The sequence below is a fragment of the Chelon labrosus genome (genome assembly GCF_963514085.1).
Source record: "Chelon labrosus genome assembly, chromosome: 17".
Lineage (NCBI taxonomy): Eukaryota > Metazoa > Chordata > Actinopteri > Mugiliformes > Mugilidae > Chelon > Chelon labrosus.
This window is the reverse complement of record NC_140350.1, coordinates 17716077-17734404: the sequence shown is the minus strand read 5'-3', so window position 1 is coordinate 17734404 and position 18328 is coordinate 17716077. Positions and strand designations below refer to the sequence as shown.

General features: G+C 42.6%; 1 protein-coding gene across 1 annotated transcript; it reads left to right on the top strand.

Annotated features, from left to right (window-relative positions):
• The first annotated feature begins 7573 nt into the window (after nucleotides 1-7573).
• Nucleotides 7574-15417, top strand: ccni2 (cyclin I family, member 2). The gene is made up of 7 exons (XM_084565314.1): nucleotides 7574-7908; nucleotides 8617-8776; nucleotides 9177-9311; nucleotides 9407-9481; nucleotides 9629-9769; nucleotides 13114-13413; nucleotides 13886-15417. Exons 2-7 carry the CDS (start codon nucleotides 8663-8665, stop codon nucleotides 14237-14239), a joined length of 1119 nt encoding a protein of 372 aa, XP_084421440.1. The 5' UTR covers nucleotides 7574-7908; nucleotides 8617-8662; the 3' UTR covers nucleotides 14240-15417.
• Nucleotides 15418-18328: the final 2911 nt, after the last annotated feature.

The following is an 18328-nucleotide window of genomic DNA, read 5'->3' as shown; positions in this document are numbered from 1 at the left end:
TTCGACATCTGAGAGCAGAACGCGGCGGGGTGCTTCGGAGGAAGAACAGAGACAGAAAGAAATATATATTTCTTTCTTTTTTAAATGAGAAGGGAATGAGTGCAGTTCAACATTTCATCCTTATATCACAGAAAACATGACTGGGGTTAAAAAGAAGCTGCTGATTTGTCTCAACGTCTATGATCTGGGCTCTGTCTCCCTCCAGTGGTCGATGATGGATGGAGCAATCTTTAAAGATTTTTTTATGTAAATGTTTATGTCAGCTGGCTGAAAAGTGAGCCTGATCTGACTCCACTGACTCCAGCAGCCATTTGATGGCCTGCTTCCACTCGCTCCTTTTGTATTTGCACTACATAGAGGTCGATGGGTGAGTGCACGGCCCCGTCTGTTTTACGGGAACCATCTGCAAATCTGCTTAAATGGGTTTACATCATGTGTAGAGTAAATGCTTACAGCTGAGCGGGAGGGTTAAATATTTAAAATATGCCTCTGCCAAGCTGCTGTATTCCCATTTGGATTTACACAAATGGAACAAGGTTAAACCATCACGAGCTCACACTTTTTTTATCTTGTAATTCTGCATGATCTTTGAGCACATGGAAGCAGATTGGGGGTAACTCAATTGTCATGAGACATTTCAAGATGTGCTGCAATTCCCTAAATCACCCTTTACTGGGTGAATTTTAAGGAGGTGTTGGTTATGGTTGAATGCAGATTGAATCGGAATGATTAATCAAGATTTTAATTCAAATTAAAAAATGGAAATGCAACACTTAATTAAGGCCAAAGTCTTCATTTGTATAACCAATTCATAACTGAACACATTATTAAGGGAAAATACACCATGTTTGTTCTTCAAGCTTCTTATAATTATGCTAATGCAAGTGAAAACAAGTGTCACAGAAATGGATCAACCTGCAAAAGTCTTGCAATCTACAAATTCCAAACATTAATATTTGCTTATTTATTATTTTATTAGTGTAACATTTTTAGTTTGACATCACTCGTCCGCTAATTAAGTGTTCTATTAACTGATTAATTAATAATTAACAGCGTGACAGAGTTTAGCGTGTTAGCATCCTGGTTTGTACTGAACACGAAGAACAACTGACGACGCTGAAGTGTTTTGCAGATATTTGGTCATGTACCAAAGTAATGGGTTAAAGTAAGGTTAAAGTTATTGGGGACATTACTGTTGGACTGTTGGAGATCAGGTGATTTCAGTCTGTCCAGAATTCATGAAGACATTTCTGAGATAGCAACAGTTCAATATTTAAATTCCTGCAGCATGCTTGCATGGCTAACTTATTTATTCATTTTATCCAGTATTTAAACTGGCTCACTGACAGTATACAACTTCTTTGGGATGTGATCTAAGAACACGAGATGGATGTTTTCTCTGTACTCCACGGTCTGTACATTATGTCCAAACAGTGAATTCCTGAAAATCTCAGCCACCCTCTGTGGACTGCGACGCAGAGGGGCCTCTAAAAGATAAAAAGAAAAAAAAAGAAAAAACATCTCAGTTCGGCCCCTGCAGGCAGTGATCAAAGTCACAGATCCGATGTGACTTTAGGAACATAATGTGTTCAGCCGAGTGCACTAAAGCTCTCCTGACAGGATGTAGTTGGTTCGGGGTTGACATTGATTTACGGTGCATTCTTTGGCTATGGGGGAAGAGAGGAGAGGAGACACGGGGGGTCTGTAGACATATTGTAAATTCTTGTTGAGCCGATCAGAGCAGACTACACTCAAACCATCACTGAGGCGTCACGTTAAATATGTAGCGTCTCTTCCCGTGTTCCACACTTAGGATCCAAGAAGTGGAAGCCAGCCCTGAGGCGCTGTAAGTGTTTTCATCTCTTGTACCATCAGTCCCATTTGGCTCCCTATAACATGACTGTATACACGATCATACAAATGGAGTCTTTGTGTTTCATCATTTAAACCTAATGCGGAGACTTTATGACTGGATTTCTCATTTGCATCTCGCATAATAAGTGGGTTTTAATACCTGCCAAAGGAAATAACGCAGCATGTTTTCTAATGTTATGGCTGCAATGGAAATTTGATTTAAGTTTTAATTGTTCAGTCAATAAATCAATAAATAGGTTGGCATTTAAGTGTTGGCTTACACAAAGTTTAATTTTGAATAAATGACTTGATTAATTTATTCATGAATCGTTGGAAATGTATGTTTTGATATCTGCTGGTTCTACTTTTTCAGATAAAAGAAATTCGCTTCTATTCGTTATACACAATTTGACCTGTTGATCAACACAACAGATTTTAGGCCTTAGGATATGGCATATTTTTCAATATTATAGACATAAAGAGTAGGCACACCTTTTCAGGTCTGTCTTAAATAAGTCTAATATTATAATACTATATATCCAGTGAATGATTTTCAGAATGATTCAATCCTGACCCTGATAAGAAAAAGAAAAGCTAATGTGAAGCTAGTCTGAATTAGTATGTCAGAAATAGACTTTTTTTGTTCCAGTCCCTCCTTTTGTCACCAAGATTAATCATTGAGCTGTGTAAAAAAACTAGACTGAAGATTTGAAAGATGCGTACTTGACCTGTCTGACACCGACTCCTGACGTCTGGTATTATAACGCATTCCTGGATGCGCTCATTTCCCGAGTTGAGTTTGATTTTTAGTCACGCCCGCCTTGTGAAAGCCAAAGTTTTTGCTGAGATTCCAAGTTGTGGGAGGTGCATTCATGTGAATTCTTCCAGTCGGGAAATAATCTTCGTCGCGCGAGGGCACGGGTTGTTCTAAGAACCTTTTCTTTAACTCGCCCTACCTGCTCGCCGTTTGTGTGGGCGGTCAGCTTCAGCTCATTGTCTTCTCCTGCAAAAGGATGAGTATATTATAGATTTTAATACATACACTATATTACCAAAAGTATTCGCTCACCCATTCAAATGACCAGAATCAGGTGTTCTAATCACTTGGCCTGGCCCCAGGTGTATAAATTCAAGCACTCAGGCATGCAGACTGTGAAACAAGACATTTGTGAAAGAATGGGCCGCTCTCAGGAGCTCAGTGAATTCCAGCGTGGAACTGTCATAGGATGCCACTTGTGCAACAAATCCAGTCGTGAAATTTCCTCGCTCCTAAATATTCCACAGTCAACTGTCAGCTCTATTATAACAAAATGGAAGCGTTTGGGAAAAACAGCAACTCAGCCACGAAGTGGTAGGCCACGTAAAGTGACGGAGAGGGGTCAGCGGATGCTGAAGCGCATAGTGCAAAGAGGTCGCCGACTTTCTGCACAGTCAATTGCTACAGAGCTACAAACTTCATGTGACCTTCAGATTAGCCCAAGTACAGTACGCAGAGAGCTTCATGGAATGGGTTTCCATGGCCGAGCAGCTGCAGCCAAGCCACACATCACCAAGTGCAATGCAAGGCGTTGGATGCAATGGTGTAAAGCACGCCGCCACTGGCCTCTAGAGCAGTGGAGACGCGTTCTCTGGAGTGATGAATCACGCTTTACCATCTGGCAATCTGATGGACGAGTCTGGGTTTGGAGGTTGCCAGGAGAACGGTACATTTCAGATTGCATTGTGCCAACTGTGAAATTTGGTGGAGGAGGAATTATGGTATGGGGTTGTTTTTCAGGAGCTGGGCTTGGCCCCTTAGTTCCAGTGAAAGGAACATTGAATGCTTCAGGATACCAAAACATTTTGGACAATTCCATGCTCCCAACCTTGTGGGAACAGTTTGGAGCGGGCCCCTTCCTCTTCCAACATGACTGTGCACCAGTGCACAAAGCAAGGTCCATAAAGACGTGGATGACAGAGTCTGGTGTGGATGAACTTGACTGGCCTGCACAGAGTCCTGACCTGAACCCGATAGAACACCTTTGGGATGAATTAGAGCGGAGACTGAGAGCCAGGCCTTCTCGACCAACATCAGTGTGTGACCTCACCAATGCGCTTTTGGAAGAATGGTCAAAAATTCCTATAAACACTCTCCTCAACCTTGTGGACAGTCTTCCCAGAAGAGTTGAAGCTGTAATAGCTGCAAAAGGTGGACCGACATCATATTGAATTCTATGAGTTAGGAATGGGATGGCACTTCAGTTCATAGAATGAGTAAAGGCAGGTGAGCGAATACTTTTGGTAATATAGTGTAGCATATACACCAATCGGGCATAACATTATGACCACCTTCCTAACATTGTGTAGGCCTCCAAAACAGTTGTGACTCATCAGAGAATGGACATGGGCCTTCTGAGGATGTCCTGTGGTGTCTGGCAACAGGATGTTGTTAGTGGTGGGCCTTTGGGGGGAGGGGCCTCTGTGGATCATCCCACAGATACTTGAGTTTGGAATCTAGTGAATTTGGAGGCTAGGTCAACACCTTGTGCTGTTCTTCATGTTTTTTTTAGTTGTTCCTAAACTGTTTGTGTATGTGTGCATCCTGCTGGGGATGACTGCTGCCATCAAGGAGTGTCATTGCTATGGGGTGGGGGTGCCTGGTCTGGTCTAGCTGGGTGGTACATGTCTAAATAACATCCACATGAAGGCCAGGTGCAAACGTTTCCCAGCAGAACACTGAATTGTCTCAAGATGGTCAATGTTATTTACTTTTCCTGTCATTGGTTTTAATGTTGTGGCTGAGGTCACAGTTTCTTTTGGACAAGTGGCTCCTGTAGGAATGAGATTAACTTTCTCTCAAATCTATAGATACCGACATAAAAAATGCTCAAAACCGAGTGACACGGCTGTTTATGTCGCTGCTGTGCGCCAACAGGGAGGGAGCAGCTTTGCACTCGTCAATCTTCAGCCCTGTCATGTTCCCACCGGTGACTGAGAGTGTGGTGGGATGTAAACACAGACTGTGAAGACACGTTAGAAACGTCCGATCAGCACAAGCAGTGAGAGAACACAACATTCTGCGTGATACACGTCAGACTGCAGGGAGCGGAGACGAAAGACGAGAGAAAGAGTCACACCGAGACAAAAAGACACAAGTTCAAACTCCAGAATACATGTGCGAACCAGAAAACGCTCCGGCTCAGCATCTCAAGCACTCAGAGGCCGAACAAACAAGATGTGCTATAAGCAGAACATCAGCACCGTGTTCCCACCGCTTGTTACACTGTCAACATGCAGATACGCCGCTTTCTGCTGCCGCCGTTTCTTATCAGCATTCCTGTCTTGACCTCGGCTCGCTCTCGCCGGTCAACATTTTATCTGTCAGCTGCGGGACCTGACTGAGAGCGGAAAGCCGACACTTTTCTGCCAGCGGCTGACATTTGTTTGGTTCGGTTATTTGACTGAATATTTGACACGGAAAGTTGTTTCTGAGGGTTTCCTGACAGGAACCGCGAGCGTAGAGGAGGCCAGGAAAGTGTCAAGCACAAATATTGGCTTTTTCTGTCAGAGTGTACCAGTCGGAAAGAAACAAGCATTATTACTGGGCTGCAGCCTGTACACCGAGCAATTCATAAAGTGTCCGGAACAGTTAAATAGCATATCATCTACAGGAATAACACAGTAACATCTCAACAGTCATAAGCTATAGCTAATTAGAGCTAATAGTTACAGGGATAGTGCAGGTCACGAGTAAATGGAAAGCAATACGTTTCATTATTTTGTTTTGTGACGGACTAGGTGTGGATTTTGTGCAGTTTTGAAGCTCAATGTGGTGGCTCTGGACGTTTTTATGATCCAGGCTGTGAACATGTTTAAAGTGGAGCAGTTTAAACGTGGAGGTCAACGGGGAGCGACTCGCTTTCGGAGCCAGGAACTGCAGCTTTTTGACTGTATCTTCGCTTGGATTTCATTTACAGTAAATTAAATGCACCGCTAACGGTGTTTGAGATGGATCTTGGATGCTTAATCTTTTAAAAAATGCACTAAAGTTTACTTTGTTCATAACAGGACAACATACTGAAAAGGTTTTTCACTAACTGAAGATAAAGCTGAAGGCAAAAAGCCACCGGAACCCAAAAGTATTAAGCGATAGCAGCTACATCATCACTGGACAGTTATTCCCTGCAAATATTCGAAATACGATGATTGATTTTGTTTGTCCGGTCAACCAACCAAGTGTATTGAATCTGTACAGTAAAAGCTTAATCATAATCTTATACCTCAGTTGTCGATGTGCCCTCAAAAATATGAATATAGTGCTACTATAGGTTAGTTTTTCAGCCGACTCTGACATAACAGCTTGGACTAGCAACAGTGAACTACTGAACTGTGAATAATGATGTGTTTATTTATTGTCGCATACACTCCAATACATCTGAACAGGTGAACAAACTGAATCTGAGCCGAGCTGGAGAAACAGATTCACGTCTCACTCCCTAAAATGTTCATCTGGCGTGGATGAAAACGTCCTCAACGCGTAAGGGAGAGGCGGAGCAGCGGTGTAGGGCCAGCACAACAAAAACACCCGTCACTGTTTCAGTATTTATGGCCTACTTTTGGATGTTCAGGTTATTTTCCCTTCATGCTTCTGGGACAGCATTCAAGTCATCTTCATCTTTCTGACAGCTACTTGATATCAACACAAACCTTAAAGCTCAGGAGCATCATGGCCAGATCGGGCTACATAGTCACACAAAATAATAATTAATAATCTGTCGGTGGTGGACAATTATATGAAATACATATGGGGTAGCTTTTATCAAATCTGGGCGCCAGTAGCGACTTCTTATCATTTATTTTTATATAAATAATACCTACAAAAGTGTTTTAATTCGTATCCATCAAAAGCCTCATATAAAATATCTTTATTATTCTATGTTTTCCTCAGTGAAGTCCTCTAGCTAACCTGGAATGCCACAAAGAGACTGTCAGGAGCCGAAGGGAAAACCTTATTAAAACCTACATAGAGTAATACTGAGGAAGGATTGCACAAGGTCTGAACACACGTACCTGAAGCTGGTCACTTGCCATCGGTTTGCCCAGATCGGATCTCAACGCAAGGTCTGAACAGGCCCGTAGATGGTAGTGGCCCGCTTGTGGAAGACTTAATCAACTGAGCTGTTTTAGTGCCCTCTGTGGGAAAAGAAAGAAAGAAAGAAAGATAGAAAGAAAGAAAAGGGGTAAAATGTAAAATCAAAAACAGCCTCATACATGAGGCTGCAGGACTACTAAGGGTGAGGTTTTAATTAAGCACCATAAAAAGGTAACAGAGGTCAGAAACAAACCATTTAATGATCCTCCATGTCCACAGTGAGGTGGGAAACTGCTCAGATTTTAAATTCACAGCAGCAATGATTAACTTTTATCAAACATCATGGTGTGCTTTTGGATGAACAATGAATTAAAAGATGCAGCCTGCAGCCGAACATGCACCAGCCTGTCTCTCTCTGCAGCTTTAAAGCCACATACAGACCCAGACTGGATCTCGTAGGCGTTGTGTTTCACCATCTGTGCAAACAGTCCACTCGGGACGGGACCATTGGACGGGACGCACAGCAGCACAAACCTTCCATTTCCAGTGTGAGCTCGACCATTTTGTGTGAGGGGTCCCGTATGTCTGACCCACTAACACATTTCTCTTCATCAGCCGGGCTGACGTCACGGATGGGGCGGAGCCAGAGGCGTTCAAAACACAGCCTGCCCTCAATCCTCCCTGATTTTCTGCTTCCTGCCTTTTTTGCGCTTATTTTTTTTTTTGTTTACCTCAGCTTTCTTCAAGAACTCTGAGCGCTTTTTCACTTAAAAGAAAACCACATTTAGTTTTCCTTGCTGCTTTTTATATAATGCGGCCGCTCTCCGTGCATTCCCCACATAACGCGTTTTGTGCCGTGATCGGTTTCACAAACAGCATCCTCCTGTTTGTTTGTTGCTTTCTTTCGGGGGATATGGACTCTTTTTAAAACCGTATAAATGCACCTGCCGTCGAGGACACACTCTGCGTTTGAAATCGAAGAGGTAAGGGAGTTTGTGTGAAAGAAACAAATCTTTTTTTAAAATTGTCTGCAGCAGCAACTGTGCAAGAGGCTGCAGCAGCTGCAGACCATTATTATCCCGCCTGGACCAGCCGCCGTTGTGTTGTGTTGTGTAGTGTAGTGTTGCTCTCACTGCAGCAGACTGGGACAGAGTCACATACCAGGGAATTTAAAGTTTGCGTCGGCTGCTTTCTTTTACTTCTGCTCTGTCTGTGTCTCTAGTCTGCAGACGCGGAAAATGGCGCAGTTGTTTTGCAAACTGAACGCGCAGTTCATTTCCTGCTCCATACTGAGGCTCTTTGAGCAGAGAGCTGATTAACTGTTGACCAGATTAAACCAACTGGGCAAGCTGTGGGTAAACAGGCTTATTTACACCAGTGTGAAATCTGGAGAGGGTGTTTGAGTTTATCTTTTGTGAGAAACATCCAAATCATTTAACAGAACTACTCTCTCTCTGTGATAAATCACTTTATTTCCTGCAACAAGGAAACAAAGCAAACAGACCTTCAGTTTTGTAACAAGCATCCTCTTTAAACCTTTAACTTGTAAATGAAGGAATGTGCATGATATTGTTTGAGCCTTTGCATTGGGAGCATCCCTGTCTCGACAAAGATCAGACTGTTGTATTTCCTGTAGGTGATTGTAATCTCTTCCTTCCTTCCTTCTCCCCCTACTTCTCCATCATCATCAGGTGTGTGTGCCCTGGGTGCAGCCTGGCCTCTGGGGTGGTGGTGGCGATGAAGAACCCAGGAGCTGCAGAGAGCCGTCGGCTGGTCGGCCTGCTGGAGGCCGCTCTGGTCCGAGAGGCTCGCCTCTGGAAGGTGCCTGTCTTCAAGAACGGGTGCATCCAGGTGAGTACCGTTGTGTCAATGAAGAAGAAGAAGAAGTGAAGCCAACTGAGAAATCAATCTAGGTTCTTTCAGTAAAAACAGTAGCCCCAGCTCTCTTTTAAGTCTGGAGTCTACTTTTACAAATGCGCTGAGTAAACAGAACTGACTGACGGTTATTTTGTTGTATTGGAAATACTCCGGGTCGGATTCATCTGTTTATTTAATCATTTTAAAAGTTATGTAAATGCAAACGGAAAATCAGAATTTGGTTCACTGAAAAGCAAAACCTACAACCAAGTTTGGGTTTTGGAAAGCTCCAGGTTGCATGTTCTCATGACTGTTTCACTTATCTAAAGTTTTCCCACACACACACACACACACATCATTAATTAATCTGTGGTCGTCTCCTTTGACCGCTCAGGGCGCTGACATCTCTTCGTCCCAACATCAAGAAATGATCCTCTGGCTGGCAGAAATGAACAGGCTGTTCCATTTCTGTCCAGAGACCTTTGCACTGGGGGTGTGTGTCCTCAACAGACTGCTGTCCACTGTCAAGGTAGATGACGTGTGAAATTGTCCACAACGTCTTTCCTAATTCCCCAACTTCACTGCAAACAAAATCAAATCTTCTTTTTTTTTTTTTTTCCAAAGGCTCAACCAAAATATCTGAAATGTATTTCCTTTACCTCACTGGTCCTGGCTGCCAAAATCAATGAGGAAGATGAGGTAAGGTATTCCTTGAGAGGTGGGGGATACAGAAAACGGTAATGTCAGATTATCAAGTTCAGTTTAAAAAATGAAAAACCCACGTCAGTGCTATTTCAAAACAGTATGTTTATTTGCTTCCCTTTTTGTTCGTGTCTGTTTTAACAGGTAATCGGTTCTGTCAGAGACCTGGTTGTGCAGAGCGGATGCAGCTTTTCGACGGCGGAGATTCTTCGCATGGAGAGGATCATTCTAGACAAGCTGCACTGGGACCTGTACACCGCGACACCTGTCGACTTCATTCACATAGTAAGTTCAGCAGATAAAACAGGCAAACAGGACTTCCTCTTTTTCTTTTCTTTTTTTAATTTTTTAGCTGGACCTGAACGACTGGAGCATCTCAGAGCAAACTGGCGAAGACTCTGAGATGCTCTCGTGATTTCGGGTCCTGGTCTTGCATAAAACACAAGCAATACACAAGCACACATTAAACCATCATGCTTGCAACATGTTTGCTTTAAGATGGTGCTTTACAAACCCTCACACCTCCCTTCTTGCCCCCACAGTAAAGACTTGGTCCTAGTAGCGATTGTGCATTTAACTTATCTGAATCAGTGTGCCCATAATAATAATAATAATAATAATACAAACTCCATTAAGTTCTGGGTTGCTTCCTTTTTTTTTTTTTTTTAATAACCACTGTGGCCAAGAGCAGAAATAACATTCTGCCTCTCATTAATAAAATCTGATTTGAGAAGTCTGCTTAGAGGATGTTGAAGTTCTTAATATTTCAGCTTCCCAAATAATAAAAAAAGAAACTAAATGCTTTCCACAGTTCAATATGGCATTAACGGAACATTTCTTCTTGTTTAAAAAAATAAAAGCATCTGAACAAGTCATCTTGGGCAGTGGAATTTCTAACAGCCATCATTGAGCAAGAAAATAATATTTTCGAATAGGCCTTATCTAAAAGATGGAAGAAAGCGAGGGCACTGCTTTTAACCTGCATCGCAATCTGAACTTGATGTCCTCATGGTGGAGAAACCCAAGTTATAACCCAGGCCAGGTACCCAGATGAGTAAAAAAAACTTTAAAAAAAAACAAAACAAATGGAGCCTGATGATATTCATCTTAACAACGTGAGACTGCATTTGCAAGCTGCCAGCAAAATAACACGCGTGTTGCATATCAGGCCAAGGCACTTCTGACTGACTCTTAACCTGCAGCCTTACTGTGAAAATCTAAACCCTGCTGCCACCAGTGGGGGAGGAGTGGGAGGACTTCAGATCATTTCAGTTATCAATCCTTAAAAAAACAAAAAACAAAAAAATGACATGCTGTGGAAAGTAGTTTTGTCCGTGTTCACATTGTAAGACCCCTCCTTGCCTGAAGCGATAAGTGACTGAACTGTCAACGAATACAAACACGCACACAACATCATTTAGGTCCCTTCATGCACGTGGGCCCCCGGGGCTGTATTCATAACGCTTTTAATGAGAATCCAGGATGTACTGGTTGAAGCGGTGTAGCTGATCTGCAGAGACGGCAGTGTGAGAAGATATTGAAATGTTTTTTTAAACTTAAAACGATCCTGTCATCATTGATCATACAGTTTGACTGAAAGTCAGTGAGCTGTAATATCACACATCTAAAGTATAAAAAGATGTTTGAGGCTGATATTTCAAACCGTCCCTAAAAAAAAATTGCAGTTTAATTATTTTATTATCCTCAACCAGGCGATGCATAAAAACCAGGTCTGCAGGTTTTTTTTTGACAAATAGTTGACGTTTTGTTAATTTTAAGTCAAAGTGTGGTTTGGTTTAGGCAACATAATTACATGAAGTGCAATTCCCCTTCAGTGTTTCAGTTTTTCAGCTAGGGTTCTTCCATAAAGCGATCATGAGGATCCTGAAATTGTGTTTGAACAAATGAACCATGCGCTCATTTAAAGCTCTCCGTCTTGACAAAACAAAAGTCAGTTTGATCTTTATCCCTAGAAAACCAGCTTTGCTTTATCTCAGGATAACGAAATAATTACTGCACATTCATAAGTAATGCTAAATCTACCTGCAGATGAAAAAAAAAAAAAAAAAAAGCAGGACAGGCTCTCTTCCAGCAGCTGGATGCTTTATGAATACAGCCCACAAAGTCTTGATAAATAGTTAACATGTAATATTGAGCCACGCAGGTCAAAGACTTTTTCCACTGTAATTCCTGTAAAATGCGTCTGGACAGCGAGTTTAGGACGTATCGATCAGCTGATTTGTCACGGCACGAGGACCGATTACATCCCCTCGACAAATAACGCGTTAGATTCGTCTGTGATGCGGAGATCGAGTGTCACCAAAAAGCAGCTTGGCACATGCGGACTGGACTGACTGATTCAGAGTATTCTGCAAAACTTTAAAAATAAATACATAAATAAATAAATAAAATTGCACCTTTAGGTTACAGTCAGAGGATCTGACTGAGATTTGTGTCACAGGTTTACCGAGTTCTTATTGTGAATCCGTTGTTGTCCTAGCACTTCACTTGAGGCTTTACAAAAATCTAAGACTTCTAAAATAAAGACACGTGATGTTATAATAATAAAAACTATAATAAAATAAAGACATTTTTCCCTTTTTTATGCTATCCAAATAAATATTTTTTCTTGAAATAAATACTTTAACTATACTGTAAGTATCTCATAAGTACATTCCCCCCCTGCCCTGAAGGGACTCCCTTGATAAAGTGTTTTTTCTCTATTGTCTACAAAACAGCAACCAATAGAATCTATCAATAACTTGCCACAGACTCGCCACCATGACACTTTGATATGAATAAATAAGAGGATTTACAGAGATTCCTTACGATTACACATCTCTACAGGTTTCTTAAACATCCACGTAAACACTGCTTTTGAAAGGTAGAGTCAGCTGTGTGATGGGGAAACTTCGGGAATCTGCTTGTTGACTTTGGCACCACGTCGCTGAATATACCTTCCGGCGAAAATCCCACTTTCTCTAGAAACTCATGGCTTATTTTTATTTATATTTTTTTTGCTACGGAGTGAGAGACAAACTAAAGCAGGAGGACTGAACGCGAGACGAATGAATGAAAGACAAGACGTTGGACGGATGGCATTACACATTAGAAGAGCAGTGATTTTCTTTTCCAGACACTTGTCAGTAACTTGTTGGCGTTCCTCTTTTAAAAGAGCTTCACCTGTCACTTGAAGACAAGTTGTTTGCAGGTGTGTTTCACTGGTTGTGTGGCACAAGTATGACTTTAAATCTTTTCACAACGAGCCCCCCCGCTCAGTTTTGGTTTGCCCACAAATGGGAGCACAGAAGAGAACTGCACGTACGATACGAACAAGATTACGATGCATACTCGGGCAAAGAGGTGGGGGCTTTGTTAGTAAAAATCTGCACAGAGGTTCAGGTTTAGACCTCTGCAATGGCAATGAGCGCACCAACTGAAGACTGACAGTGTCCTGGGTGGATGAGTGTGAAGTCTGGGTCCTGATATGTATGGTTGCACATTAAATGCTTTGACTTTGAGTAGAGGTGAGGGCTGAGCGATGGAGTGGGTGGACACACGCAATGAGACGACAATGACATCATTATGCTAACGTTTTGGTCTCGTTCCTCCTCATTTCTCTGCCCTAGTTCCACGCCCTGCTGGTCTCCGGACACCCCCACCTCATTCCGTCCATCGGCCTCGGCTCCGGCGTCGGCCTGGACCCGGCGACAGACCCCGGCGCGCTTCCTGCCGGGCCGGGGCGTCAGAAGAGGCCCCCGGGCTTCCACGTGGCGTTGTGGACCAGGCAGGTGCAGCACTGTATGGCGTGCCACCAGCTTTGGCAGTTCAAGGGCTCCACGTTGGCCTTGGCCATCATCACTTTGGAGCTGGAGGCGCTGACGCCCGACTGGTTCTCCGTCTTCACCGACCTGTTGAAGAAAGCACAAGTAAGAAAAAGGAACGGGTCCGGAAGCCTTTTTATATAATTCTAGTGACCTGTCCTCACTTGAGGCCTTGAGAAATAGTAGTAGTAGCAACTAGTTAATGCTGGCTTATTTCAGCTGATACACTGAAAGTGACTTAAAGTGCAATACCACTGATGGCCACTTGGTGCTGCCTCCCAAAACAATATTCAAAATTGCATTTAAATCTCTGCCATGACCTTCCTAGTCAACGTTTTTCAAAATAAATCCATAATTATGTAAAAAAATAAAGAATATTGGGGCTTCAAACCTGTCACTGCTGCTACGTCCATCTTTTTATATACAGTCTATGATATGGCCCGTTTATGGATGAAAATGGAAAACTGATTCCCAGTAGAAAAATGAGTGAATATGCAGCAACGTCATCTGAAAAGGTCAGGCTGAACGGATGATTTTTCTTCCATCCATGCTAATGCTCGTTTCTCTCCTCCGCTAGGTCGACAGCGCCGAGTTCATCCGCTGCAAAGAGATGGTGGACGAGTACCTACACAGCCTGGAGTTCTCCCTGCCGACCAACGCAGTCTACATCTTTGACAGCGCCCAGATCCACGAGGAGGAGGAGATGGAGAGGATGGAGATGGAGAGGGAGGAGGAGCGAGCCTGGCAGGCCAGGAGAGGGCGCGGCGGCGGACGAGAACAGGGGGACTCGGACGAGTATTACGACGGTTTCCGGTGTTTGTACAAGGACGAGGCGAGTCCTGGCGCGGAGGGGAGCGACATCGAGGGTTTGTTCGATTCCCTGCAGAAAGACGTTTCCCCCTGCCCGCCTCTGCACCCTGCCGTCAACTAGAAGGACATTCAATCACGCCGTCCGCCTCTTGTTAACAAGTGCACAGTGGAAATTGGAGCTCTCTCTCACTCACCTCAATTAGAGATTAATTATTTAAAACGTATTATTTTTAGTCCGCCCTGTGCACTTGTCCGAACCCGCCTAGAATCTGGATACGCGTCGGGATCAGTGTGAGGAGACGCTGAGCCAGAATGTGATTTGAATGTTATCGGTCCATTCAAGTTCTCCTGTTAATGCTGTGTTGTTGTTTTTTTCTACTTTTTAGCCTACACGTCCTTCCTGTCCACCATGAATAGCTTCAAAAAAGCTGGAGGTAAAGGATAACGAATCAGCAGGTGTGAGTGTTTTATATCAGCGCGGTTGAAGTCAAGAATGTTTTTCTATGTTTGAGAGTTAAACCTGATTTAGTTTTTTCTACAAGGTGCCCAGGTTCCCCTTTGAGAGCCACATAGCACTTTTGAGACGAAGACAAGCATTTTTTTATTTTGCAAATAATTATATTTTTCTTCAACCTTTTTATTATTTTAATCTTACTTACTTGTACTAAACATTTAAGTGCTGTGTCATTTACCATTTTATTTACAAAAACTAAATGAAAAAGCTTTAATTTCCTGACTAAATGATGCAGATGTTTTTATTTTATTCTACTCTTCAGTCCGTGTTGATCTACTTTATGCAACCGTCGTTACATATCATATCTAGAGCACCTTCTGGGAGATGAGTTCAACACTAGAGCAGAATGACTAAATAAAACGGTCATTTTGGAATCATGAAGTGATCTGATTAGGATTGCAGGATCGATGCGTCCCATTTAAATTATCAATATTATAACGACATACTGTATGAGAGCACCAGTATCGTGAGATTGAAATTATTGAGATCCTCTTTCATTTTGTAAATATCACCCGGCTCCGTCAGATTAAGCTTATTACTGACATTTCAACTGAAATGACGGCTGAATTTGTTGTGAGTTCAGCCTCTGCAATATTTTCTGTAATGTGAACTGGTTACTGTCCGTTTTCTGTCTGCTTCGATTTCGTCAAATCGAGCTGGACCAAGCACAGAGAGCTATGTAAATGTTTTTGCGTTTTATTTTTTTTCCCATTTTCTTCCAGATACTGAGGCAGCTATATCTCATTTTTTTCAACCACAGAAATAAAGCTTTTGTTTGAAAAGTCTGAAGTGTCATTTTTCTGGTTTGTTCCGTTTCACAGCACAGCAGGAGGTTAAAGAAACGTTCCTGTTAATGAAAAGTTTAGTCCTCAACTGAGTGTAATAAAAACCAGCTAAAGGAACACCTCTCATTTGGTTTGTTTCACCGATCAAGCATAACATTATGACCACCTGCAGGTCTCCCTTGTGCCTCCAAAACAGTTGTGACGCGTCAGAGAATGAACGTGGGCCTTCTGAAGGTGCTGTCAGTGGGGGGATCTTTGGGTCCTATGGGTTGAGGGGAGGAGCCTGGATCATCCCACAGATACTAGATCAGTTTGGGATTGAGTGAATTTGGGGGCCAGGTCAACACCTTGTGCTGTTTATGTTTTTTTTTTTTACTCGTTCCTAAAACGTTTCCTGCTGGGGATGGCTGCTGCCATCAAGGAATGTCATTACTATGGGGAGGGGGTGCCTGCTCTGGTCTAGGTGGGTGGTACAAGTGTTAAGTAACATCCACATGAATGAATGCCAGGTCCTAAAGTTTACCAGCAGAACACTGTATTGTCACAAGATGATCAGTGTTATTAACTTCTCCTGTCAGTGGACATAATGTTGTGGCTGATCGGTGTATTATGAAGCCTAAAAGTAAATGAAAATCTTTAAACACTTGGGCAATTTCTGCCACTTCCGCTTTCCCACGCTATCAGAGTCACATCTTTCTCAGTTTTAACATCACTACTCTTCCAGTGAACTGTTTGCTTACATTCTCTGAGACATTCCGTCCTAAGTCACTGTTCTTTAATTTGATCCCCGTCTCCATCTCATCCTGGGTTTCTCATCTGAAGTAATACACTGCCTGGCCAAAACAAAAAAACAAAACAAAAAAACATCCGGTGTTGCATTCATTTTTCACCAAGATCTTGTATTGATGATGGGAGAGTCTGACCACTGAGCAAAGCCTTCTCCAGCACATCCCAAAGATTCTCAATGGGGTTAAGGTCTGGACTCTGTGGTGGCCAATCCATGTGTGAAAATTATGCCTCATGCTCCCTGAACCACTCTTTCACAATCTGAGCAGCATGAATCTTGGCATTGTCATCTTGGAATATGCCCGTGAACATCAGGGAAGAAACAATCCATTGATGGAATAACCTGGTCATTCAGTATATTCAGGTAGTCAGCTGACCTCATTCTTTGGGCACATAATGTTGCTGAACCTAGACCTGAGCAACTGCAGCAACCCCAGGTCATAGCACTGCCCCCACAGGCTTGTACAGTAGGCACTAGGCATGATGGGTGTATCACTTCATCTGCCTCTCTTCTTACCCTGATGGTTCTCCACTATCCTTCCAGTTTTTAATAATGCCTTGGACAGTTCTTAACCCAGTTTTAGTAGTTTCTACAATCTCCTTAGATGTTTTCTCTGCTTGATGCATGACAATTTGACCCTTCTCAAACAGACTAACATCTTTTACCACAGGATGTGTCTTTCAACATGTTTTTTTAAGAAATGAGAAGCTACTCATTGCATCAGTTGGGGTTAAATAACTTGTTGACAGCTGAAAGATAATCGCCCATGCAGTAATTATCCAATAGGAGGCTCGTACCTATTTTCTTAGTTAAATCCAGGTGGTGACTTTTTGTTTTTGGCCAGGCAGTGTATCTCTCCTCACCCTCACCAAGCTCTTGTTACTATAATAAATTTTGATGTAAAAATGTAGAACTTAAAGTTTGAATTTAACATTTGTCTAAAACCGTGACTTATTTTGTTTTTCAGGCTGAATTGAGCTTTCATACATAATTAGGGCAACCAGAGAGCTCCAGCATTTCGTTTCACTCTCGCCAGTAATTTGTTGAAATTGCAGTCTGTGCCGCCACAATGTTTTTGCCTCGGAAGTCACTGGTGATTAACTAAACCACTTTTACACAGTGAACACCCAAAGCGGTTTGATTAGACCATTACACTTCATAATCAGCTGGCATGTCCCGTATGTACCGACTGTCAGATAGTGATTATCGCTCACTAGCAACGTTTGCAGAAATGTGTCGGTGCACTAAAAAGGACAGAGAACAGAGAGCTCTGAACAGATTGCGACGCTGGATGAGATCCAGTGAGCCCTGCAGGTGGTGGACAGAATAATAATAACCACGAGAGTGCTGGCAGAGACGTCAGAGTAAAAAGAAAAGCATCAGTACAGGAAGATCTCAGTTACTGTCTATGTTATTCACTTCTCCTGTCAGTGGTTTTAAAGCTGTGGCAGATCAGTGTAAAAATACCATTTACAGACTAAGCAACCAATCTTTTTTCAATCAATTGCTCTATTTTAATTGCATTAAATGTCCGCTTTTATGGCAATATATTAAAAATGCACGTATTTATTAAAACTGTTCTCATTTGCTATTGAAATTTATCATCACTTGTTATTTTAAGCTTTACAAAACTGGCTTGTCCTTGGTCAAAATATTTAAAGGCAACCAACACTATCCAGTCTGTTACTAGTTATCTGATCCTATTTGACGTATTTACACTAAATGGAAGAGAGTCTGAAGGGAGGATAATGTCAGGAAGCTGTACTTGAGTGTAGAAACACAGTCAAGTACTTTGTTTAAACAGCCAGTTTATGCAAACACACACTTCCTCCTTCGGCAAGTCAACACATTTTTACACACACGCACTCCACCTTTGGTAAACACACACTGTAATCATGCCATCTTGCACAGACACACACACACACACACACAGAAAACTCTGGTCAGCAGCACAGCAGTGAAAGCGGTAGGAGTATGATCTGCGCAAACATCACAACACAGCTCTTCAGTTAGCGATTGCTCAACAGGAAACGCCGCGTCTCAAGCTGACAGCTGTTTTGGTTGCGGCGGAGGCCCGACCGCGTCTGCGTGTTGCCTGTAACGAGTATCTGAGGGAATAACAGC

Coding starts and splice junctions, on each gene's coding strand:
- ccni2 (XM_084565314.1), top strand. CDS start 8,663: ATGAAGAACCCAGGAGCTGCAGAGAGCCGTCGGCTGGTCGGCCTGCTG. Junction 9,770..13,113: donor CTGTCGACTTCATTCACATA/GTAAGTTCAGCA, acceptor TCTCTGCCCTAG/TTCCACGCCCTGCTGGTCTC. Junction 13,414..13,885: donor ACCTGTTGAAGAAAGCACAA/GTAAGAAAAAGG, acceptor CTCCTCCGCTAG/GTCGACAGCGCCGAGTTCAT.